The 27,881-nt window shown below is 49.0% G+C and overlaps 1 protein-coding gene across 1 annotated transcript in view; it reads left to right on the top strand.

The window, feature by feature from the left end:
• Positions 1-27,881, top strand: part of LOC146829891 (vomeronasal type-2 receptor 1-like) — a 155,081-nt gene that overhangs the window by 19,330 nt on the left and 107,870 nt on the right. Inside the window, exon 3 of the mRNA XM_085606568.1 lies at positions 130-969. Within this exon, the coding sequence (XP_085462694.1) occupies positions 130-969 (840 nt within the window). The remainder of the gene's footprint in view (positions 1-129; positions 970-27,881) is intronic.

Raw genomic sequence — 27,881 nt, 5'->3', positions numbered from 1 at the left:
CATTAGATCCATTGCCTTCAGTTTGCTTCCTGTGTATGTATTTCTGACGCCTTCATTGTATAGAAGCAATGTGGTAAATGAGTGTTTCCCTTCAGGCATAGTAACCTGCACATGGTTGTTTCCCTTTAGGTGAGTTACGCTGCACAGCATGATGTTCTGAGTGACAAGATGCAGTTCCCATCCTTTCTACGCACAGTCCCACCTATGAGCCCACAATCGAAGGCACTTGCTAAGGCAGTGAAGCACTTTGGTTGGACCTGGATAGGAATTGTCTCCTCTGATTATGACGTCAACTTCATGGCGATGAAGGTAATGAGGGAGGATGTAGAAATGATGGGAATCTGTGTGTCATTCTGGGAGAAAATTCTTGACACCTACACCAAAGAAAAGATGAGGAGCATCGCTGAGAGAATAAAAACGTCGAGCGCCAGAGTGATCATCTGCGATTGTTTTGAGATGGACTTTAAACCCCTTCTGCAGGAGCTGAATGACTTGAACGTAAATGATAAAATCTGGATTTGTTCCACCGCTCTAACAATAACGCCAGGTTATTTTCCAAGGCCTTCCTTGAAAATACTGAGCGGGTCTCTGGTAATGGTCATACATTCCCCAGAGATGCCCAAGTTCAAGACATTCTTAGAGAGTCTTCATCCCACTAGGTATCCTGAAGATATTTTTATCCATTCCTTCTGGGAGACAGCCTTTGATTGCAAGTGGGCGAGCAATGCCAGCTCTTTAATAGCAGTGCCAAGGGAAGTTGGGGGTGAAACGCTGCAGTGCACAGGCACAGAGGTGCTGAATGACTTGGAATCAATGTTTGTATTGTCTGATATGAGTTATACTTACCACACCTACCTCTCAGTCCATGCCATGGCACAGTCTCTGCAGGACCTTATGTTGTGCAAACCTGGGATGGGGCCATTCCTGAACGGCAGCTGTGCTGATGTGGAGCACATGGAACAGTGGCAGGTAAGAGAAGATGAGATACATAGCTCTGTGTACTAATATATCTTCTGAAAGCAGTTTGGTGGTCTGACCACTGGTCCGCCATTGTGGCAGTCAGGAGAATGCCGCCAAGCCGGTGGCATCCCAACCCCCGCATTACAAACTTACCACCGGGCTGATGGTTTTGCATTGGTAGTGCCATGGCAGTGACATGCTGCTGCAGTGCTGTGCCACTTCTACGTTGGGTGGACTATGTACCATGCAGTGTATAGCACACAGTGCATGCACAACAATGCAAATAGAGAGGGACACAAAATGTGCCCCCATGCACGGTCCCCAATTGGCAAAATCAGCCTGGGGCCCATTGTGGGGACACTTCGTAGTCGCTCGACTATTTCATGAGGTCTCCGCCATGAAATAGTCGGTTTAAAGGCAGGTTGCGATCAGCAAGGAAGTGCCGGCTAAACCTGGGCAGAGTACTACGCTACGCTCGCGTAGTTTGCTAAGTTTGAGCTACTTTGCACTACGCGAATTGCACGTAGCACAGTGCAAACAGGCATAGCGTAGAATAGTGCAACGTCATTTTTTGCTTGTTCGCGGTCCTCAACGTCAAGTTGGCGACCGCGAGCAAGCAAAATGACATCCCGGTGAGACTTTTTCTCGTTTGCGATCTGCAACATCAATTTGCCGATCGCGAGCGTGGAAAATAAACCTCCCGGTGAGCTTCTCAACACGGGGAGGTCAGGTTTCTAATTGCGAGTGGTCGCGTATGCTCGCGACCACTCGGAATGAGAAACTACCAGTCCGCATTGAGAAAGCTGCCGCTCGAGTAGAAATCTACTCGTGCGGCAGAAAACGACCACTTGCACTGTGCAAGATGCAGTTTGCACTGATTGCACAGTGCGGACAAGCATCTGGCACTGTGCAATCAGTGCGAACAGCATCTTGCACAGTGCACTACGCAGTTTGCGAAGCTACACATAGCTCGCATAGTGCGAAGTTCACTTTGCGTAGCTACGCGTAACATTACTTCGCAAACAACGCCCAGGATTAGTGCCGGCATCGGCACCGCTGCCATACAGTGCCACTTTCCCGACCACCATAAAGATCCAAGTTTGTGACAGTTGAGGCGATCTTGTGGCGTTCCTACAACCCTCATTTTAATTGGGTCATCAGTCCACTGAGGCGGCAGCATTTATACCACCACCTAAGATGCTGTGGTCTCGAGAACGCAATATTCGTAATTAGCCTGAGTTTCTCTCTGATTAAATTAACAAGTACATTTTCAGTTGGCTCCTGAGTTTTAGGGAAAATGAAAAGCAGTGTCCACTCTCTAGCTCCCTAGTACTACCTAAAACCAGGAAAAAATGGAAAAGATAACACTCTGCACATTTCTTTACACTTGTATCTATAGCCAGACTGTAGATGAGAAAACAAAGGTCATAAGCAGCCAAACTATATGTACTAAAATAATTTTAATGTATTTTAGTACATATTTTAATTGTACATGTTGTAAATTGTTTGTAGGATGTAAAGTAATTTAATTACTAATTATTTGTCACTTTATATTAATTATTTGATTGATAAATAATTATGTAAATTACATGATTCATGTATTTGTTATGTTATACTTTAGGTGCAGGTTGTAGTGTTTGTAGGGATACAGGATGAAAAGTAAAAAATAATTTTGGATTATAAATATTTAATTGATGATTAATTATCTGTGTTAGGAAATGCATTGTTTTATGTTTTAGGTGTGTGTTGTGGGAATTTTAGGGGTACATGGCGGGAAGTAAATTAATTATAAAAAATTAATCATGCATGATATTACTACTATTGATATAATTGACAGTTAATTGTGTAAAGTTTGTAAATAAGATATGTTTTAAATCATACCTCAGATGTGGGCTGTGTTTTTAGGGTTACAGTGTGAAAATTCAATTAAGAAATAATGTATCGATAACTAATTATTACTTTATTATTAATTATTTAATTAATCAATTTGCTAATTGCAAACTTATGTGTTATTTTGTTTGTAGAGGAACAGGGATAGATATTTAAGTAATCATGAAAAAAAAAAATGAATTAATATTTAATATGTTAATTTTGTTGTAATTTGGTTATTTCTAGCATATTTTAATTGTTGGCCGTTCTGTTTGTGGAAATAGAGTGTGTGTTTTCAATTATTTTAATAATGTTTGTGTTAAAAGATAATTTACAGAAATCGTATTATTTATTTTTTATTTGTGTTAAAATTAAGAAATTTCATTTTTCTATTTAGAATTTTATATTTTTGTATATTTATTCGAGTTGATGAAATATGTTATAAGTTTGAAGTGAAGTACTCTCTATATTATAGTGGGAACAGTAACTATTAACCTTTCTGAGTCTAACGCTTTCTCTACTGATGCATCAACTGGAGTGGGTATAGTTATTTTAACCTTTACTGTGTCCAACGATTTCTCTACTGTTGTACCCACTGGAGTGAAATTAGAAAATATAACTCCTCTTGAGTCTAAATCTTTCCCTACAGCTCCACAAACTGGAGCTGGAATACTAAATTTTACCCCTCCTTAGTCCAACGCTCTTCATTCTGTTGCACCTACTGGAGAGGGGATAGTAAATTGTACCCCTCCTGAGTCCTGCACTTTTCCTACTGCTGCACAGACCGTAGTGGGAATAGTACATGTTACCTCTCTGGTGTCCAATGCTTTGCCTACTGTTGCATATACTGAAGTATATATAGTATATTTATCATTATTGGAGTATAATTGTTTTTTATTAATGTGTACATATTCTTTTATTATTATGGTGCCGATTCCGATCCTGTAAAACCCGGGTACAAATGGTCGTACGGAGCGTTTTCTCCGTCCGACTCGTACCCGAAAAAACACCTTACAAACTCGCAAGTACGATTCGCCTAGAAATACCATTTCCGTACGAATCATACAAAACACCGACCGGCAAAAAAATACATACAAATCTGAATCTGGATGGCGCATACGCGACGTCCGGACGGAGTCGGGCAGCGTTTTACGGACCAGCAAGTACGATTCGTGCCTACGTCACTCCGCACGTAGCATTTTTTACGGGAGCCAAAAACTGCCGGGAAATTGAGGACGACGCGAAGAAGGAGCACCGGTACGCGACGGACAGCGATGGACCCCAACCTACGCGTCATCCCGGCCCTCATAGCCTACGACCTCGTGTTCAGAAACCGACGCAGACGCCGCAGAAGGTCAGAACAACCCCCAGGGGCAAAGGGGGGGTGCAAGGGGCATGAAACATAACCCACACCCCACAAAAAACAAATATATCCTGCACATTAATTACCTCCATGGTCTGGTCACTTCGGGGGGCGTGTCCACCAATCCCACGTCCCGCCACAACGGAAGTGGACATGGACGCGTACCCGTCACCACCACAATGGTGGTACAGGACGTACCCACGCCCCTCAGAGCGTGGGTACGGTCTGTACCACCATTGCAGTGGTGATGTAGGGGTACGCGTGTACGGACTGTACCCACGCCCCCAGAGTGTGGGTACGGTCCATACACACGTACCCCTACATCACCACTACAATGGTGGTACAGCCCGCACCCACGCTCTGGGGGGCGTGGGTACGGGCCATACCACGCGTACCCCTACGTCACCGCCACTATGGTGGTACGGCCCTCACAGGGACATGTGAGGGGTGGGTTCCTATCACTCCCAGCAGTGGACAGAGACATGGGGGTGGGTGCAGAGGAATACCAGCAGTAGACAGAGACATGGCGGCGGGTGCAGAGGACTCCCAGCAGTGGACAGAGACATGGGGGTGGGTGCAGAGGAATTCCAGCAGTGGCCAGGGACATGTGAGGGGTGGGTGCCCATCACTCCCAGCAGTGGACAGAGACATGGGGGTGGGTGCAGAGGACTCCCAGCAGTGGACAGACATATATGAGTGGGTGCAGAGGACTCCCAGCAGTGGACAGAGACATGGGGGGTGTACATCATTATCAGATGACCACAACTCCATGGGTGTATGTACGTATCCCTAACTTTGGACAATGATGATAGTGCCATAACAACACATCACTGAAAGCAGTGTCCCACTCCCAGGAGGATGGATGTCTTTCCCCCACTGCATGACACACCACATGTGGGCGTGAGGACAAATAACACATGCATACCCACCCCTGGCAGATGCAGCACAATACACACACTGAGATCATGCCACAAGACTGTATAGTCATGTCACTGTCTAATAAACTAAGAGAGCCAAAGAGAACACACACTGTCACGCACATCCCAGGACTGATAGGAATGTTCAGGTGCTGGGCCAGCCACCAAGATGTTGTCTGTCATGGAAGGAATAGGGTGGAGTTCCCACAGATACAATGTCCACAATTGTGAGTCAGGTGTTCAAATACCGTGCAGAAAAAGTACCATATGTGTGCTAGGCTGGGTTTACACACATGCATTGTGCAGAAAAGGGACAATTTCTCCATGAAGGCATGGCAAAATACTCTATACACAAGTACAGTGAGTACCAAGGATGGCACAGACGATGCAGCCGGAGACATTGCTGAGCAGGCATGGCCAGAGTTGGAGGGATCCATCACCAACAAAGGAAATGTAGACACAGGGCAACACAACAAATGTGCAACTCTCTGCAGGGAAGATGTCAGGTGCCACAGAGGAAGGAACACTCCTAGGGACAATGTCTCCAAACACAAAGAGCAGACACGACCAAAGATTCTTTGCAGAGACCTTTTGAGGGCACGCAGATACCAGGTTCCACCCCATGAGATGCAGACTACAACATTTCCATGAAACATAACACATTCCCACAACCCCAACTCCTGGAGCCTCAGCATCAACATCGATACATGAAATGCAAGACTTTTCAAAACGGAAAACAAAATGCTTTATTCAGCATGAAAAAATAAGATGTAGTAAAGAACACTATGTACAAAGGCCAATGGCCAGTCCAGATATGAAGTCCTTGGGGGGGACACATGGCCACGCGTCTCCCCTAGCTTGCCTGCACATACTAAACCTCTGGTTCAGCGACTGGGGGGGGGGGGCATCATGTGGGAAAGGACCAGGCACCGCAGGGACAGGAGGGGGAAGGGTAGGTGTGGTGGGTGCAGGGACGGACGACTCCACCACAGGGGGTGGGGCAGCGCCGAAGGTGGAGGTGAGCTCGGCGCTGCACACTTCTGCCAGTTCTTCAAGCGTCTCCCCTGCACCCGGAGAAACAACAGGCCCCAAGGAGGGGGGGGGGGTCAGAGGGATAGGTTGCAGTGCTACTGGGGGAGGTGGTGGACAGGCTGGGGGACTTAACTCCCCTACCCGTGGAGTGCCTTGACCGTTTCCGGCCAGGTGAACTAGTGGGGCTGAGGCCCAGCCCAGCAAAGTAGGCCTCCTTCTCCGAATCTGGGGCAGGGGAGCCAAGGGGAGTGACATCGGAGGGACTGGGGAGTGAGTCATGTGGATGAGGACTGTGGCTGTGTGCCTGCCTGTGTGCCCCAGACCCAGTGGGTGTGCCTGCTTCCCCCTGAGTATGCGTGTCAGGAGGTGTGCGCTTGCCCTTACGTGGTGGTGTGCTGCTTGTGTCTGGTGGGGTGTGTCTGTGTGGATGTTTTGGTGTGCTTGGGACAGGCATGGGTGTGGGACTTGTGGATGGGGCAGGGGTAGGGGGGGAGGCAGCGCTGCAGGTGACTCACTACTGCCGTGAGTGATGAGTCCAGGGACCTCAGCAACATCCGTTGGTCAGCCATCGCTGATGACATGCCCTCCATGTACGACACCATCTGGGTCAGCAGTCTGGTGTGGCCATGAGGAGAGTCAGGATCGATGTCTGCCCAACTTGCAACTGCTGCTGAATGTCCACAGACTCGGCAGTGAGGGCAGCAGGGGGGACAGGGGCAGGGGGTGCGGTGCCTGGCACAAAGGAGACACGGTGTGGCCTAGCACAGACAGAAGGGACCCAAGCAAGTGGGAGGGTGGTGATGGGAATAGAGGGGGCGGCGAGAGATGTACTGCTGCTTTCAGCTGTGGGAGCAGCCTCCGCCCCATCTGGGAATTCAGCCTCGGACCCGTCTGCCTCGTAGTCAGTGTTGGTACTGGGCAGGTCCTCCACCTCACTCCCCTCGCCCTCCGTGCCACTAGATTCCACCAACTGCTCAGCAGTGGTGGCACCACTGCTCGATCCCTCCTCCACGTTCATGCCGGTGTCTCCCTCGGTGTCCTCCGATGATGCTGTGGGCAAGGTGAAGAGACAGGAAAAAATCAGTCACCTGTATACATCTGACGCATGAGTCCAAACAAATTAGGCAACAGTGCATATCAGGAAAGGCATCATGAGTAACATCTATGATACTCCTCACATATGTAATCCCTGCACTTCCCAGTTGGTGGACCCACCATGCCACTTGGAAACAATGAAAATTAGGACACAACACCAAATAACTTGAAATCACAAGATCATGAGAAGCTAGTGTCTGAGATCAGTTGAGCACAGCAAGACTATGAAGGCATGCCACCTCTTGTTCACTGTGAACCAAACAGTATTGTTGCACCCAAGGCCAAATACCACATGCCAATGCAGAAGGTGTCCCCACACTCAGAGACCTGTGAGAACTGTTGACACCCCAAAGAAATACATTGTGACTCCTCGAGAATCACAACCCTTTACACAATGGATATGTCTAGCATGTGTGAATGTGGCACTCTGTGAACACAACACAATTGTGTCTGTATAGCAGAAGTCACACAAGGAGGTGCACACCAAACTACATTTACACAGTCATTGTCTGAGCTGCCCGACTCATTTAAGTCAGCCACTGTTAGGCAGAAATAGCGTATCAGTAAGTACATATACATGGCACCACGGTGGTCTGGATGACTTGACACTCGTAAGTTGGTATCAACAACAACCAAGGACTAACCCAAATGCTACCACACTGTGGGAACATGTATATGTATGAACTCCAAACAAGTTTTGTTCAGACTGTGCCTTACTTTAAAATGTGCCAGTGTGTCCCTGGAAAGTGTAAAGGTGGTGTCTTGTGCACTTCCTTGGGAGACATCTGCCATGCAGGCACATCATTGTCCTTCACAACAAAACAACAAGGTCAAGCATATGAAACATTGACACATGTTGACAGGTGTAGTGAGTGCCAATGGACATTTTCTCTGAGTAACAACTTGAATAATGTCATTTGTCACATGGCTATCTGTCACCTCATGGCTACACATATGACCTACTGACTGTCACCTGGAGTGGCACACATGTCCACATCCAGTACAATGCATACGCTAATGGGCCTGCAATTGTTTAGCAAAAAAGCCTAGCTGTACTGTGGGTTCCCCCTCATGGCAAGCCAGAATGTACCCACAGATGTCAGCACACAAAGTCACAACTGTATAGCATCTGAACCACACACAGGTGCCAAAAATGTACAAGCAGGATACATGATTGTCAAAAACTGGCACAGGCTACGAAGCACGAACATTAAGCACTGGCCAACATCACGGGGGCACTGCACGATGACTTTCTGTACTGCGAATCATCACACACAAGTCAGAACTGGCAATGAAACATCAGGGTTGAACATGTACGCCCCTCCCGCACACACCCACCCATACCTGAGTCAATGTGACTGATACCGATCAAGAAGTGACACCTCTTATTCAGGGTTACAATAACTGTGCTTGAAAACTAGCTTCATTAACACAACATCACCTTGTAGGGCTGCCAAAACATATTGGTCACAAACAAACATCAACAGATTGTTGTGAATAGCCACACAGGCACTGCCCAGTGTGAGTATGCACAAGCAAACTGCTGTGTCCCTGTCCAGTGGGCAAATGTATCACACATGTGAAATATACTACCTAGGCCAGGGAACAATGCCACAGAGGCAGAGCCATGCTGAACCCACAGTGAATGTGCACAGTGTTGGATGACACACATGAGTAGGAGGGCAGGCTGTGTCAGGGGACTGTAGTGGGCACACTGCTCCATGGTCCTGTAATGAGCTGACTGTTACAGGAGCAACCGTCCCGGCACTATGCATATATCCCACTCATGCACATCATGTCTGAGGCCACAACATTGGTAATGCATGCTGCAAGTCTGTTCATTTGAACCCTCACACTCCTATGTTGAGACTCAGCATCAGTGCCAACAATTATGCACCCCCAAATGACTGAACAGGACAGGGCACAGGCAGACCACCCCCACACATGATGCTGAAAGCAGTGTGCACCTTGATAAACTGGCAGCCTAGATGACCATGTGCAATAGTGATAACACACAGACCAGGTAACACATGCCAAGGAGGGGAAGGGAGAAAGAACAGCACAGGTTGACTTGGGGGAACAGGATATGCACTGCACATATATAGCCTGGCAGTGTATCCAGGCGACTGAGCAGCTACAAAAGCTGGCGACACACAACAAACACACATGTACCTACCCCCTTCCTGCTGCTGTAACTCCTGTATCCGCCTATCCAGGTCAGGGAAGACCACCGCCAGGACACGCATCATCTGGTGGGTCAGGCGCCGGCGCCCGCCATGCTTGCGAGGAGCCTCCTCCTTCAGCATGACCCGGGCGATCCTCCGGGTCCAGCACCGGATGTCCTGCCATCTCTTCCTCACTTGTGGCAGGTGCCGACTGCGACCCTCCACCGATTGCACGGCCTTGACGGCATCCTTCCAGATCTTCCCCTTGTGGTAGGCGGTTACCTGTGTGGATGACAAAGTGGGACAACATCACTACACCTGCACCATGTCACAGAGACACACATTTTAACATCTTAGATTTGTTGAAAAGGGCATAGTATGCTGGCAAGTAATAGCACCTTAGTCATAGGGACTTTTTCCACTGGGGACGCACCAATGCACTACATGGCATAGTAAGTACACAGGTGGCATGAGGGGTGCGAAACAATCCCTGATCATGGCACACACTGTGCATCCCAAGCAACACAAGGCTGATGGACACCACCGCAAAGCAGTCACATGCCCCAGGCCACTGACGAAACCTCAGCAGAGTACACAGACACACACAGGCACACATCAATCACCTGCCATTGGCAACAGCGGATGCAAACCTCACTCTGCACATGTGCCACTTGCCAGGGGGGGGTGACAAGTGTGGGGCTAGCTCAGCAAGTCAGACACACAGCACTGCTTACTTCACACATCAGATGGATTGAGCAGTTGCCTCCTCCATGCAGCTGTGGTACAACACTCCACATAGACACTCACCCACATGACAAGAAACATTCACACACATCAATGTCCAGGGGGCGTACACATCATTTGGACACTCTCACCACAGCTCCACTCAACTCTCACACACATCTGTGGGTGCAGTCACCTGTCACACCGGGGTGACTACTGAATCACCGCAGGACAATAGAACAAGAATACCCAAGAGGATTAGGCTGGCTGAATGTGCCATGCACTATGCAGTGAATGTCACAGTAAGCACAATGCAAGTGAGGAGTGCACACGTGAACTACATCAAGCCCTGCATGAGAGACATAAGCCATTCACCCCCCCGGGACCCACTCCAACCAACATTGCATGTCTGTCACACCTGGACACAATGCCAGAAGTGACAGACACAATAAAGGTGCACAGGCAAAGGTAGTGGAGTCAGCACTCACCTGCTCCCCTGGTTGACCATACAGCATGGGGTACCGTGGGAGGATCACATCCAGCAGGGCCTCGTTCTCCTCCTGGGTGAAAGGCTGGGCCCTCTCCACAGTCCTTGACATGATGCCAGAGGGAGACAATACAGCAGCAGTGGTATCGACTGACATGTTGTGCAGGCAAATGCCCTCTCATGGGTTCTGCCTGCCTTATATCTGCCTTGCTGGCCTATTTCATTTACGGCCCATACATGCGTGAGTACGTGCCTATCACTATAGTTGGGGGTACCGTAGGGTCTATTGATACGGCACGTACTCACGTGTGTACGGCCCGTACACGCGTGAGTACGTGCCTATCACTATAGTTGAGGGTACCCTAGGGCGTAGTGATACGGCATGTACTCCTGCATGTACGGCCCGTACACGCGTGAGCAGGTGCCGATCACTATAGTTGGGGGTACCGTATGCCCTAGTGATACGGCACGTACTCTCGCATGTACGGGCCGTACACGCGTGAGTATGTGGCTATCACTATAGTTTGGGGTACCGTAGGGCCTAGTGATACGGCACGTACTCACGCGTGTATGGCCCGTACATGCGGAAGTACGTGCCGATCACCATAGTTGGGGGTGCCGTAGGCCCTAGTGATACGGCACGTTCTCACGCGTGTACGGCCCGTACACGTGTGCGTACGTGCCTATCACTATAGTTGGGGGTACCGTAGGGCCTAGTGATACGGCACGTACTCACACGTGTACGGCCCGTACACGCGTGGGTACGTTCCTATCACTATAGTTGGGGGTACCGTAGGGCCTAGTGATACGGCACGTACTCACGCGTGTACGGGCCGTACACGCGTGAGTACGTGCCGATCACTATAGTTTGGGGCACCGTAGGGCCTAGTGATACGGCACGTACTCACGCGTGTATGTCCCGTGAGTACGTGCCTATCACTATAGTTGGGGGTACCGTAGGGCCTAGTGATACAGCATGTACTCACACGTGTACATGCTGTACATGCATGAGTACGTGCCATAAACGCGTGAGTACGTGCCGTATCACTCGGACCTACAATAACACAACTATAGTGATAGGCACGTACTCACGCGTGTATGCCAGGTACTCACGCGTGAGTACGGGCCGTACACACGCCCTCAGAGCGTGTCTACTGCGTTTCACAGCTTACACTGGTGATAGGAGGCGCACAAGAAAGGAATGGAGGTGTCAGACTCGCACAAGTCTGGACATCAAGTCATTGTCAGTGCAGTCCTTCATGTGCAGGGCCTAGGTGTGTCAGGCAGTGATGTGGCACATGTCTCCTCATGTTGTGGCACAATAGATGTGTGATGAGCTGTTTACACATGTCATGTGTGATGGGGCACTACGTGGCACACTTCCCCTTCACACTTTGCACATGTGTGCATGTACGACACACGTGTCAAGCACTGCATCACTGGTATGGCACAGTCAGCAACACCCGCAACTGTCTACTGATGCCAAGTACACGGATAATTACACCTGACATGTGACTACCGGCGTGCCACGATGTGACTATGTCATGTTTGTGTCATGTGTTCCCATGAGCTTTCCGTTGGTGTTCCGTCAACTCCATCTGCTGTTGCAGCATCCAACATGTGTCTGTGTGCATATGTGCATGACACACATGTACGCACACCATGCCACATGTGGACTCACACGTTACATGTGTCATGATGGTTCGAAGATGACTTCCTGACAAGAGGCAATATCTGCGTTCTCTCAATGTCTGTGTCATCAGTTTTTGACATGTACCCCTTCATGGAAATGTGTGTTATCTGTCCTTTTTCAGATGACATGTGACCTGTGCGTCTAGACTCCCGTCAGCTGTCTGTATGAGATGACATCCTTCAAATGCTGATATGTGGATGTCTGTCACTCATGTAATGTGCCTGGCTTAGTTGTCACTTACACTGGCCCACAGCTATTTTAATGGCATGTCACGTCAACATTGCCATGCAACTCTTGTGGCTGGCTCTTCGTAGGAGTATCACCTGGCTGGCCTACGTGTCCTGGATGTATTGCACAGCCCAGACTCTGTATTAAGCAGATGTGTTTTAGCTGTTAAACAGGTGCTCACCTCAGTGACAGTGGTGTGGTAATGTACTCACTCTTCGTTATTCCTTCCAAATCTCTGCAGGGCACCGCCTCTCTCCAGACGAATGCCAGACCTGGATGCCATCCGTGAACATGACTGCATACGCAGATACCGCTTCTCACAAGAGTTGATAGAGGACTTGACCCGCCGGCTTGCACCACACCTCCAACCACAACACAGATATCCTACAGCTCTGAACCCCAAGATGAAGGTGATGGCAGTCCTACATTTTTTTGCCACTGGCACGTTTCAATTGACCATAGCTGATGTTGGTGGCATGTCCCAGACAATGTTCAGCCATGTCCTGCATGATGTTTTAGAAGCCATGTTGGTGCACCTGGATGAATTCATCCATTTTCCCACTCGTGAGCAGATGACAGGTGTCAAGGGTGAGTTATATGCCCTGGAAGGGATGCCTCATGTAATTGGGGCCATTGATGGGACACATGTGGCTTTGGTACCACCACAGGCACAGGAGGTAGCCTATAGAAACAGAAAACATTACCACTTCATTAATGCCCTTGTGGTGTGTCTTGCTAACATGCTGATTTCCCATGTCTGTTCCCGTTTTCCAGGGTCCGCACACGATGCATACATCATGAGGCGTAGCAGGGTGCCAGAAATGATGCTGCAGCTGCACGCGGAACGAGCATGTCTTGTTGGTGGGTATACTCTGTTAGTCCTGTGTTTAGCGCTATCTTTGTATCTTACGGCATCTCCTGACCCACTTTTTCACATGATGTTTCCATGTAGGGGACTCTGGCTATCCCAACATGCCACGGCTGATGACGCCTCTCCGCAACCCCAGAACAGCCGCATAACACCGGTACAACGACACCCATGGGCAGACGAGGCGCGTGATTGAGAGGACGTTTGGACTCCTGAAGAGCAGATTCCGGTGCCTCCACAAGACCGGCAGCGCCCTCCCATATGCCCCGGTGAAGGTCTGCAAAATCTTCATTGTGTGGTGCATGCTGCATAACATGGCAGTGGAGAAGGCCGTGCCACTCATCCTTGATCCGGATGAGCAGGATCATCCACCTGTGGAGGATGAAGGGCTCGGGCACGGGGCAAGTGAGGATGAGGATGACGATGAGGATGAGGACATCCATAGTCAGCTTATCCGCAACTACTTCTCATGATGGTGAGTCCCTGTGTCTGAGTGTGCACGCTTTGAGCCTTGTGTGGCATGTGTTGCAATGTGTGTGTCCAGCTGACTGTGTGCTAAGTGACTTGGAGGTGTGTTCTGATGTGTCATTCAAGTGATGATGTCATTCCACACATTTTAGCTGGGACACTAAATTTATTAAGAGCATGGTGACAACATCATTCCTGTAGATTGCGGATTACTAGCTCTTCGCTGACTTGTTGTGTGTCTGTCCTCCCCAGGTTCTTGCGGCTGTCATCTGCTCATGCCATCATTGCCCTCTTGCTATTCCTCATGAGTATTGCAATGTGTGCTGGATTAGAGTTACATGCACAGACATGGTGAAAAGTCATTGGGGGTAAGGAGTCCAGCAAGGCATTTTGTGGGTGGTACGTGTTTGTGATATGTGGGGACTGCTCCTGTACAGGTTGTGTTACCATGCATACATGTCGACTCACCATGGGCCACATGACGTGTTGCATGGCTCCCATGAATTGATAGTCACCCTTCCTGACAGTCATCTGTAATGGTTTGTGGATTCTGATGAAGGCATCAATGTGTGTATAACGTCCCTCAGGAACATACAGGATGCTAATGGTGGACATAGTGTGGGACATCACCATATGAGGCTCAATGGGGAATTGCAGACTCTCCGTGTGCAGCAAGGGGTGTTAGGCTCAACTCCTTCACTTGTGTGCCAGCTCAGTAGGATTTACCAAATCTGTGTGTTGAAGGGGGTGTCCAGTGTGGGTCACACATGGTCAGCCAAATGACCTGTGAGTCTGTTCCAATTGATGTATTTCCCTTAGTGTGAGGCTGAGTAATAAAGGTGTTTGTCACACTCCAAGGTGCCTCATCTCTGTCAATGCAGGCCCTTGCCACTTTGCATGCGGCATATCTGGAATAGTTGTGGAATATTATGCATAGGAGTCCATGTGTAGTTTAGCAACATGCATGCAGTTGCTCATGGATTAGGCTCCCTATTGGGCATGAAGTACATGGTTGTGTATGTTTTTGGGCATGTTGGTCCACACAATGGGCCATCAACAGCTGCTGAGGGTGTGTCTCCTGTGCGCAGGTCGGCCTTCAGTTTCCTGATCCGGTGTCATGCTTCTTTGGTGATTGTGCATGCATTGTCTCTGGGTGTGCCATGTGACACTGGACACTCCTTACTTTACACACGCGCCTGTTGCAGTTGTCTTTCTGACATCCTAGTCTTTGTGTGCCAATTCTGGCATTTTGCAAGGAGATGCCGCCTGCTGCTGCGGCCCCTGCAGCAAGGGCCCACAGAGTATCCAGATTTGGCTACACACACGCCTCCTAGATGCTCCTCACTTCCTCCCTCCACTCATTCATTTGGCTGTCCTCAGCTTGTCTATGCCACTGTTGCGCCATGCGGTGCCTAAGGCTGGACCATCAGCACATGCAAGGTGCACATTGTACCACCATCCTGTCCTTGCATAACCCACATCACACTACAGTCTGATGTAGCAGCCACACTCCGAGCTATGTCCATCCGCACATCTAACGCCTGCTGTCAGACATACCCTGGGCACACACACGCCACCTTTGCATGCTGAGTGTGCAACTCCAACTGCCTACACTGCGCTGCCCCGCCTTCCAGGCCCTGTCACAGCAACCAGGTCACGTGTCTAATACTCCATACCGGCTCTGTAGCCCAGCAAGGGCATGGGAGTGGGACTCAAGGCTTCAGCATGTAGTATGGTGTCATCGTCTGGGACATGGCACAGGTATCATCTCTCAGCATGTCAATCTACAGAGTGTCCAGGACCCCCCTCTCCACCATCACATGCGCACAGCACCTCATCATCAGCTCGTATGCCATTGACAGCCAGGTGTTCCTCACCCTCAACAAAGACACAGACACTGGCAGTTCCATCATTCAAGTATGCATGAGATCCATTGATGAATGGCTGAACACGAGCCACCTGAGGCTGGACTTGTACAGGACTGAGGTGATCATCTGAGGATTGTCCCCTTCCAGCTGGGTCAAGTGCTTGTGTCCCACCTGCAAGAGGCCTGCACATTCACCCAGTGGCCACACACACAAGATGGTGTGCATCATGTTTGGCTCGCTCACATTTGCCATGCTAGTCCACAGCATCTGTACCTCATGCTGCAATGCCCTCTGCATTATGCACATGATCCACAGATAGATCCACACCAAGAAAGGACAGACCATCCCCCAGGTCCATGACAACATCCGTGTCAAATACTGCCCTGCCCTCTACGGAGCAAGTACATCCAAACTCCCAGGAAACTTGTCCACATCCAGGGTGCATCTGCACACCTCAGCTTCAACACCCTGTGCCCCAGCCACCTTACCGTCCACCATAGATAGCTGCAATGGATCACTGTCTGCTGCAGGATGACCTCCACACTCCCCACCCACACTCAGGAGGCAGTCCACAACCCCGACCCCAAACCAACCTTGTACGTCTGTCATCCTAGATCCCGTTGGGCCATCTCCGTGCATCCAACCTTGCCCTGGCCACCGTTCTTCACATCCACCGTACTCCAGCATACAGGACATTGTTCTCCCACCTGGCCACCTGGCCACACATACCTGGAACTCCCTCCCCGGGAACCTCCACATGAGCCATGACCTCTACGCCTTGATGATAATCTCCCAAATAGGTCTGTCCGCACAGTTTAGCAAGCCCCCCCTCAGCAGCCAGAGGCCATCACAGGTGAGTGTTGTGCTCCATGCCTACATTGAATGATACCGTGTGACCCATGTGTGTCCTGTACCAGACTCTGATCCCAGGGTATGGATGGCTGGAGTTAGTTCAGGCATAGTTTGACATTTCCACACACATATGTCATTGAATAATGCAAAATGACAGGAACGTCTCATGACCAAAGTAATATATTTATTTGCGGTGGGGTACGTGTATTGGTAGATGAAATTAGGTGCTCTACCGGGGAAATAGAATCCAAAGTTCACAGGGGGAGATGGTATCCTTGGCATTGGAAGTCATCAGAGTCCAGGGCACAGTGTTGGTCATCATTGGTCAGACTGTGGCCAGGATTTGGTAGTATAAATATGGGGACCCAGACCCCAAGACTTGAGATCATTTCTGGAACAACCAGATGAACCTCTGCCAAGGAGAAGAACCAAGGAAGCTGTAGGAGTTGGATTGCCCCCCTGCCAGTGTGCTGTATTGCTGGGTTGGCCTACAGTGGTGTCTTCAGTGCCAAGGAGAGGAGAAGGAACTTTCAAAGGACTTTCATCATCTTGCAGAATATTACTCAAAGGACTTGAACTTGTGCTTGCCTCCTGCTGAAGCCTCAGGGACAAAATACTTCACCACCAGCTCCCCTCTGAATTTCCTTGCTGGGTATTCTGTCTGCAGAAGACTGCATGTCTCTGGGAGCTGGAAGCGCAACTCAACGAAGAAAAAGCATGTCGCAGTCGCAGCTGTTGCTGTCGCATCGCCAGAGAAGCGTGTCGTCTCCGCTGAGGTTGCCGCTGCATCACCAGAGAAGCATGCCTTCATCAAAGCTGTTACCTGACGCATCACCAGAGAAGCATGTCGCAGGGCCTGTCACTGCTCCAAAATTACTTAGTTTGCCGCACGACCACCGGGCGTGCACGCATCGTCTTCACGTCAATCTAACGCATCCAGGTACTTTTGTGAGAACTGTGTCACATTTATCATCAACTAGAATTAAGTGACTTCTACCATCTTTAAGTCTATTTTGAGTACAGAATTGTGGATTTTTGTCATTTGTGGTCTTGTGTTAAGTCTATATAAAGAAAACGTAATTAATAAAACCTGTGTGGTGTCCATCGGTAGTGTTTCCACTGAATTACTGTATGTGTTCACAATGCTTAACACACTGCCTCTGAGATAAGCCTGTCTGTTCGTGCCAAGCTAGCAAGGGGGTTAGCAGGGGTTATCCAGTAATGTAATCCCCTTTCCCTGACTTAGAAGCAAGGGTCCCTATTTGGTCAAAGATACCTACAGTTATCTGTCAGCAAATACACGATGTTACCAAATGCTTCTCTCACAGTGGTTCCCAAATGCACACATACTCACTGTGTGATTCTAGACAAACAACACTATCCCTTGCACTATACCAAAACACATTTCTTCATCTAGAAGGAGTACTACATTTTAGTATAGAAACATAACTCATTTCACAAATTAATAAACAATGACTGGTTTCTAATTCTACCAAAATATAAAAACAGCACAGTTATCTGTCTGCAAACATATGAAAAACAAAAATTCTTATCACAGAATGGTTTTTACATGCACACACACAGTCAATAAGATTGTAGAGAAAAAAAGTACTCCCTACACTTTAGCAGGAAAAATATATTAGTCTGATTAAAATCAAAATAGTCTACATATATCCCCTCACAATTAAATAACTCACCTTTCAAGTTGTTTTGTAGATTTAGTAGTATATCAGTCACACACCAGATTTTCTTTTACAGATCTCTGCACTGTGCACCTCTCAGCAAAAACAAAGAATGGAAAAGTTTCCCTTTCATTTTCCACACATATACATGTAAACATCAAATCACAATCCTTCACACATAAATTCAAAAGCAAACACACATTTCTATTGGTTAAACATTTCAACCCTTTCCTAATGAAATACATTTCAACCCTTCCCCCAATCTGCCTTCTGCCTGTTACCATAGAAACAGGTCATGGAAGACTGTACTGAGCACACAGGTCACAAGTTCAGCACACAATGTTGCTAAACAAGACAGCAAGTGTGCTTGACTTTTCAACATATCAGCTTATCATATATAATGTTCCTTACAATCAGTTTTTGTTAACCAATAAGAATCATGCATTTAAAAAACAGAAATATACACCCTACCTTTCAGTGTATCCGCGCACCCAACACAAGAGGATCCGTGCACCAAACGCGATAGGATGCGCGCACCATGCGCGCATTTCCCCGTTTTTTTATTTAAAAATAAAGGGGGCCCAAGGGGGTCCTTCTGGGACCCCCTAAGCACCTCTACAGGGTCAGAGTATTTCCACTCTGCCCCCTTTATATGTTTTACACACTTATTCCCCTTGCTTCTTCAGCCTCGCTTCTACCGAGGCAGAAAATGGCCGCCCACAGTTCCTGGTTTCGAATTTAGACAGACACTCGACAGCCAATTAGCATTCAGCGTGCGATCGGGAGGGTGCGCGCTAGTTTCAAGGAGGGTGCGCTTACAGTGCGGGTAGGGTGCGTGGATCCTCCCCGGCCATAGATATATATGTACTTTTAACTCGAATTTTCTCAGGAACTACTGAACGGATTCACACCATTTATACAAAAGGCACGAGTCTGAACTGAGGACTACCTCTTTGCCAAATTTGGTGTCATTCCGTTCAGCGGTTTGGGCTGTAGCTGCGGCAACAGATCCTATGGGAAATTGCATGGGAAAAACGCATTTTGGGACCCCCCTTTTTTCTCGGCCCCCGCTTTACGAATCACCACGAAGCTTTCAGGGTAGGAGCGGAGCAGAGCTGGCCAAAAGTTTTGAAAATTTCATGAGGATTCATCAATCGGCGCCAGACTTATTGGGAATAGAATGTTGCGGATTTCCTATGGAAAATAGGTCCTAACTATAACTATCTACTGGCGACCGCCAGTAGATAATATACAGATATTGTAAGGAGCAGACCAACTGAGGTAACAGGAGCAGATGCTGGGTCCCAACTGCGCACACAGACAGTTTAACAATCTGTACAACTCTTCCACTAGGGGTAAAGTGGAAGAGGGAAAGAAAGAGAGATCACCTCCAGATCCAGTACCGCCTGTGACCTCTCTGTTACACGAGTGTTAGGATACTTTACTCTTATCTGGTAGAGAAACAACAGGACCTGTACAAAAAAATAGAGGACTTATGATTAGGTCAACTCTACAGCATAGCATTAACCTCCATTACCAAATTGTATAGTCTCACATTAGGAGGCTTGCCCCGCTCTGCAGAATCATATAAATACTCTTTTCCTCAATTCTTTAGTCTTCTTACTCTCTATTCATCTACTATTATCATTATCATTTGGATTAGGAGAGTTTGTGAAGAAAATATAACAAGTATCATAAACAAAAAATGAACTGTTCCTTCCGGACATAGTACTTAAGAATTTAAGAATTAACTTGACACATTAACTTCAGAACATCTTGCCAATGTTATATTATTTCTAAAAATGATGAGGGCGATAGAATACTTACTGTCCTGTAGAAAAGACAACCTGCTTCTTTCTCCAAACGAAATTCTTCTTTAACAGTTGAAGTAGCTCAAAATATGAAGTCAGACGCTAGTCTCCAAAAGGGAAAAAAGCCCATGGTGTGCACACCACTCCGCTATGGGCAGAGTCACCAAATCTGAAAATACTAAAAGGCAGTATTCTCCTCAGAGCAGGCGCGAATAATGGATGCTGCTCTCTTGCCGTTTTTCTAAGTTGAAGTGCGCGGCTTCAATAGCCCGCACGCTGGAAGGCACCCTACAGAGCGACGACAGAAGCAAGAACACTACAACTCTGAAAACGATCCTTAAGATTATTAAGGCTTGAGTGTTTGAAAAAACAGTGCAGGCACGCTTCAACAACAGTTACTGTAAAAACTGTTTAAATAAAAACACCACAAAAACCAGTGATGGTAAAGGGCAAAAATGAAACTTCTTCCTTCTAGGTGGGCAGTTTCAAATGCAGGTGATAGTGTTCCTGACAGCTCCCCCGCTTAAAGGATGCTCTCCCCCAAAAGGTTTGTTGGGGACTGCAATGTAAAATTGTTTAACCAGCCTTGGAGCCTTGGAGCATGCACATTATGAGATGGTTCCAAAGATCTTTCCTCATGGCTGAACCCCTTCCATTCTAAGAACCTTGAATCTAGGATTCTGCTCAATCCATGTTCAAGGTGTGAGTTTATGATGACTGGATTTAGAGGGGCAGTAGACCTAGCATTTGATGGACTCCTGGAAAACAGGATGGACTTTCAGTTGAGGGCTCAAGGAGAGTGTAATTGTCACTGGATTTGCAATCTTGTTGACTCGAAACGGCCCCTGATGGGAACTTTTTGTTCCCTTTAAGATGGAGGTGTTGGGTTGACAGCCAGACCAAATCTCTGACAGAGTAACCTGGATTACTTCTTTTTTTTTGTCAGCCTGTTTTTTATTGGAGAGCTCAGTTTCACTCAAGAGCTCTCTAGCAGAATGGTACGTTTCTTGTATTCTCTTACTAAATTCCTCCATTGCAGGGACTGCGCCATTTGATTTTCCTAAAACGATGTTTGGGTGTCTACCAGTGTTCAAATCAAACGGGGAGTCACCAGTGGATCAATGAACAGCATTATTGTATGCAAATCCAGCCGTCCAAATAAAATCTGACCACTTTCCATCTTGATCTAAAAGTTATACTGTTCAATCTCCTGGTTTACCCTTTCTGTCTGAGCTTCCTTTTTGGGATGCTAACTAGTGGAATATTGTGAATCAATTCATACTTGTTGCATGAAAGCCCTGCAAAATTTAAAAACAAATTGAGCCCCATTTTTAGAAATTACAACCACTGGAATGCTATGTGCGCTAACTATGTGTTGTGAAAATAGCTGAAAAAGCTAAGAAGCCCTAGGGATCTTTTTAGGTGGAATAAAGTGGCTAATTTTAGAGAAGGTGTCTACAAACACCTAAATGATGTCAAAGCCTTTACTCACAGTCAAGTCTACAAGCTAGCAATTCCTTGTCCGCAATACAATAGTTAATTTCAGGGGGGATACAACTTCGGAGAAGGGAAGGCAACTGGGTGTAGTTGGCCCGTTTTCTTGTGCTGCTAAGATAGTACACATCCAATGGCTAAGTCTGAGGTAAGAGACTCTATAAAGAATGGCTCCTCTAGATTTGGAAGAAAAAAAATTAGTGCTGAGGTAAAAGACTTCTTCAGGAACTTATAGGCCTCCTCAGCATCATTTGACCAATGAAATGGAATTCCTTTCTTCAAGGACTTGGTGATTGGGACAATTCTTTTAGAAAATTCTTTAATAAACTGACAATAGAAATTAGCAAAACCAAGGAAGCTTTGTACATCTTTTACATTCTTGGGAGAAGACCAATTTAAGATTGTTTGAATCTTAGCTGGATCCATAGAAATTCCCTTTTCTGACAAGACGAATGTCGAGAACTCCACCTTCTTCACATGAAAAGCACATTTCTCTAACTTCACATAGAGGTTGTTTTCCAATAACCTTTTTAGGAGAACATGTTCTATAGTATCTTGCTGATTTTTTCAGAAAATTAGGATGTCATCAATGTAAACCACTGCAGTAAGATCCAAAACTTCTCTTAACACATTGTTCACGAAATGTTGAAAAGCTGCTGGGGCATTGCATAGCCCGTACGGCATCACTTGGTACTCGTACAATCCAAATCTGGTACAGAAGGTGGTCTTTAATTCATCACCCTCAGCTAATCGAATCAAATGGTAGGCTCAATGAAGATCCAGTTTGGTGAAGACCCTTGCCTTCTTTACCTGATCAAACAGCTTCGAGATCAAAGGTAAGGGATTATGGGGGCATATTATCAAGCCAGGCGATAAAATTATCGCCGCTTTAGCCGCAAAAAACTGCAGCTGAAACGGCAATAATGGTCTTGATAATATGCTCAATGGAATTCCAATTGAAACCCAGGTTAAATGTGAATGACGCCTAACATGGGTTTCAATTGGAATTCCATAGAGCATATTATCAAGCCCATTATCGCCGTTTTAGCGGCAGTTTTCTGCCACTAAAGCGGCGATAATTTTATCGCCTGGCTTGATAATATGCCCCATGGTTCTTAACTACTACTTGATTTATTGCACGATAATCAATGCAAGTAGTTGATTCTTCAGTCTTCTCAGAGACAAAAAAAGAGGTGATAAAACTGGGGATGGGGAAGGGCGAATAAAGCCATTTGCCAAATATTGCTCAAAATATTCCTTCAGAAATTTGTTTTCCTTTGTATTGAGAGCATAGATCAGACTACAAGGCAAATTTGCACCTGGTTACAAATCAATTTTGCAGACATAGGGCCTCTGGGGAGGCAAATTCCGCCTTGTCAAATACTACCGCCAAGTATTGTCAAATACTGCTGCCAAGTCTTCATATTCTGGGGGTATGACTACCTTCTCTAACTCTTCAACTAATTTCCTCTCTGGGAGACAGAGGGGAGAGGTGCACTAGGAGCTAGTTTAGAAGGTCCAGAGCCAGGGGTAGATTAAAGACTCAAAAAATGGGGATACTGTTCCTGAGAAGGAGAAAAAGGGTTTCTCAACAGGTGTGCCTAGTCTAAGGTCATGAAGGCAGTCAACAAGACAGTCTCATGTTGCCCTCACAGACCACAAGGAGGATGTCATTCTTCATCATAGGGCGGTGCTCCTTGTCCGGACGGTGCTGCAATGCCCTACAGGTCCCCTGAAAGGTCACTTTGGCAGAGATCTTTTTAAGAGATGCCATATGATGAGTGCAAGTGAGGTGGTAAATGTGGTGGAGCAGTTAAATGTGATTGGGGGTTAAAACTGATAGGGGAGGTCACAAGCTATCTTTTAATAAGTGGAGCACCCTGTTAGAGATAAAAACCTCTACCAGGAAAATGCTAAGCTCGATGTTTAAAAGAACCCTATTAGTCAGTGTGTAACAACAAAGCTGGGGAAAGTGCCCTATAATTGTAAGAGGGAGGTCTCGCTCAGGTCTTGCACTACTGGTTTGTCCACATGTTTCATGCCTATCAAGTGGTGCTTCATCAGGACAGCAAACACATAGGTGCCGATTACGATCCTGTAAAAACCAGGTACGAACCGTCGGACGGAGCATATTCCCCGTCCGACGCATACCCGGTCGGAACAAGATACAAACATGGAAGTACGATTCGCGCGGAAATTCTATTTCCGTACGATTCGTACAGAACACCGACCAACGAAAATATACATACAGATGTGGTCCGGGAAAGTGCCGACGTGACGTCGGGACGCACGCAGCCTGCCATTCACGAACCAGGAAGTACGATTCGCACCGACGTCATCCCGCACGGAGAATATTTTCCGGCAGCCAAAAACTGCCGGGAAATCAGGACGACGTGAACAAGGAGTACCTGCAAGCGACGGACAGACATGGACCCGAACCTACGTGTCATCCCGGCCCTCATAGCAGTCGACCTCCTCTACAGGTTACGACGCAGACGCAGAAGGTCAGAACAACAAAGGGAGGGGGGAAAGGGTGGGGCAGGAGCAGGGGCAGGCCACAAAACCCCCACCCAAGTCACACAGCACACATGCCCTGGACATACCTGACCCCCAGGCCCTGGTCACTAGGAGGGGGTGGGGGCGTGTCCAGCAAAGCCAGCGTACGCCACAACGGAAGTGGTTGACGACGCAAACCGGTAACACAACAATACAGGTACGTCCCGTACCCACGCCTTAAGAGCGTGGGTACGAGTCATACCACGCCCACACCTACGTCACCCCAACAATGGCGGGACGGCTGTACCCACGTGGCAAAGGCCTGGGTACGGCCCGCACAAGCATTCCACAGCGTGGGTATGGATATGTACGGACCGTACCCCCACCCCCGTATGCATGGAGCATACCCCCATGCCAACAGTGTACGTACGGACCGTACCCCCACCCCGTATGCATGGAGTGTACCCCCACCCCAACCGTGTATGTACGACCCGTACCCTCACCCACGTACATATGGAGTGTACCCCCATGCCAACAGTGTACGTACAGACCGTACCCCCACCCCCGTATGCATGGAGCATACCCCCATGCCAACAGTGTACGTACGGACCGTACCCCCACCCCATATGCATGGAGTGTACCCCCACCCCAACCGTGTATGTACGACCCGTACCCTCACCCGCGTACATATGGAGTGTACCCCCATGCCAACAGTGTACGTACAGACCGTACCTCCACCCCGTATGCATGGAGCGTACCCCCATGCCAACAGTGTATGTACGGACCGTACCCCCACCCCGTATGTATGGAGCATACCCTCACCCCAGCAGTGTATGTACAACCCGTACCCTCACCCGCGTATGTATGGAGTGTACCCCCACACCAACCGTGTATGTACGACCCGTACCCTCACCCGCGTACGTATGGAGCGTACCCCCCATGCCAACAGTGTACGTACGGACCGTACCCCCACCCCATATGCATGGAGCGTACCCCCATGCCAACAGTGTACGTACGGACCGTACCCCCACCCGCGTATGCATGGAGCGTACCCCCACCCCAACTGTGTATGTACGACCCGTACCCTCACCCGTGTACATATGGAGTGTACCCCCCATGCCAACAGTGTACGTACGGACCGTACCCCCACCCCGTATGCATGGAGCGTACCCCCCCATGCCAACAGTGTACGTACGGACCGTACCCCCACCCCGTATGTATGGAGCGTACCCCCACCCCAACAGTATATGTACGATCCGTACACTCACCCGCGTATGTATGGAGCGTACCCCCACCCCAACCGTGTATGTACGACCCGTACCCTCACCCGCGTACGTATGGAGCATACCCCCATGCCAACAGTGTACGTACGGACCGTACCCCCACCCCGTATGCATGGAGCGTACCCCCCATGCCAACAGTGTACGTACGGACCGTACCCCCACCCCGTATGCATGGAGCGTATCCCCACCCCAACCATGTATGTACGACCCGTACCCTCACCCGCGTACGTATGGAGCGTACCCCCACCCCAACCGTATATGTACGACCTGTACCCTCACCCGCGTATGTATGGAGCATACCCCCACCCCAACCATGTATGTACGACCCGTACCCTCACCCGCGTATGTATGGAGCGTACCCCCACCCCAACAGTGTATGTACGGCCCGTACCCCCACCCCAACCATGTATGTACGACCCGTACCCTCACCCGCGTACGTATGGAGCGTACCCCCCATGCCAACAGTGTACGTACGGACCGTACCCCCACCCCGTATGCATGGAGCGTACCCCCACCCCAACCGTGTATGTACGACCCGTACCCTCACCTGCGTACGTATGGAGCGTACCCCCACCCCAACAGTGTATGTACGACCCGTACCCTCACCCGCGTACGTATGGAGCATACCCCCACCCCAACAGTGTATGTACGACCCGTACCCTCACCCGCGTATGTATGGAGCATACCCCCACCCCAACCGTGTATGTACGACCAGTACCCTCACCCGCGTATGTATGGAGCGTACCCCCACCCCAACAGTGTACGTACGGACCGTAACCCCACCCGCGTATGCATGGAGCGAACCCACACCCGTGTATGTTCTAAGCGTACATATCCTGAAATAGGAGGGTTGGGTGCAGAGTCCTCCCAGCAGTGCCCAGACACAGGAGGGGTGTGTGCAGAGTCCTCCCAGCAGTGCCCAGACAGAGGAGGGGTGGGTGCCTAACACTCACAGCAGTGCCCAGACACAGGTGGGGTGTGTGCAGAGTCCTCCCAGCAGTGCCCAGACACAGGAGGGGTGGGTGCAGAGTCCTCCCAGCAGTGCCCAGACACAGGAGGGGTGGGTGCCTAACCCTCACATCAGTGCCCAGACACAGGAGGGGCGTGTGCAGAGTCCTCCCAGCAGTGCCCAGTCATAAGAGGGGTGTGTGCAGAGTCCTCCCAGCAGTGCCCAGTCATGAGAGGGGTGTGTGCAGAGTCCTCCCAGCAGTGCCCAGACACAGGAGGGGTGGGTGCCTAACACTCACAGCAGTGCCCAGACACAGGAGGGGTGTGTGCAGAGTCTTCCCAGCAGTGCCCAGTCATAAGAGGGGTATGTGCAGAGTCCTCCCAGCAGTGCCCAGTCATAAGAGGGGTGTGTGCAGAGTCCTCCCAGCAGTGCCCAGACACAGGAGGGGTGTGTGCAGAGTCCTCCCAGCAGTGCCCAGACACAGCAAGGGTGGGTGCCTAACACTCACAGCAGTGCCCAGTCATAAGAGGGGTGTGTGCAGAGTCCTCCCAGCAGTGCCCAGACACAGGAGGGGTGGGTGCCTAACACTCACAGCAGTGCCCCTGCAAAGAAAAGGGTGGAGTACCCACAGATCCAATGCCCACAAATGTCAGTCAGGTGCACAAAGATCCTGCAGTACATGTACCACATGTGTGCGACGCTGGGAGTATACACATGCATAGCGCAGAAAAGAAAACATCTCTACATACACAAGTACAGTGACCACCAAGGACGCCACGAAAGATGCAGGTGGAGACATCGCTCAGCATGCATGGCCCAAGTCTAACAAGTCCGTCACACACCCAGCCAATGTAGACACAGCTCAGCACCACATATTGGAATGACCCTGCAGGGAAGATGTCAGGTTACACAGAGGAAGGAACAAACCTTGGGACGATGACACCATGCAGTAACTGCTTACATGAACAAAGTTATGTAGCCAACAGCTTGTGATGGCACACAGATACCAGGATCCACCCTATGACCAGCACAAGACTACAATTCCCACACACCCAACACATTATCACCACCCAAAATAATGGAGCAGGTCCACCAACAGCAATACCAGACAGACAGTAGTGTACTAAGGAAAAATAAATTGCTTTATTCAGCATCCAAAAATCTGTTTGTCCCTTGAAAGTTCAAAATGTACAATGCCCATAGGGCAATCCAAAGTTCAAATCCAGGTGGGGGACACAGTGGGACGTGTGTCCCTTAGCTTGCCTGCACAGTCAGACTCCTTCGTCTTCCAGAGGGGGGGGGGGCATCATGTGGGGGGGAAGGACCAGGCACCGCAGGGACATGAGGGCGAAGGGTAGGTGTCGTGGGTGCAGGGACGGAGGACTCCACCACAGGGGGTGGGGCAGCGCCAAAGGCGGAGGCCAGGATGGCGCTGCACACCTTAGCAAGGTCCTCCAGCGACTCCCCTGCACCCGAATGAACCACAGGCCCCAAGGAGGGGGGGGGGGGTCAGAGGGAATGGTCGCAGCGCCACTGGGGGAGGGTGTAGACAGGGGGGGGGACTCAACCACCCTGACC

The sequence above is a fragment of the Triturus cristatus genome, chromosome 5_2 (assembly GCF_964204655.1).
Source record: "Triturus cristatus chromosome 5_2, aTriCri1.1, whole genome shotgun sequence".
NCBI classification, from domain to species: Eukaryota; Metazoa; Chordata; class Amphibia; order Caudata; family Salamandridae; genus Triturus; species Triturus cristatus.
This window is presented reverse-complemented; position numbering and strand designations above follow the sequence as displayed.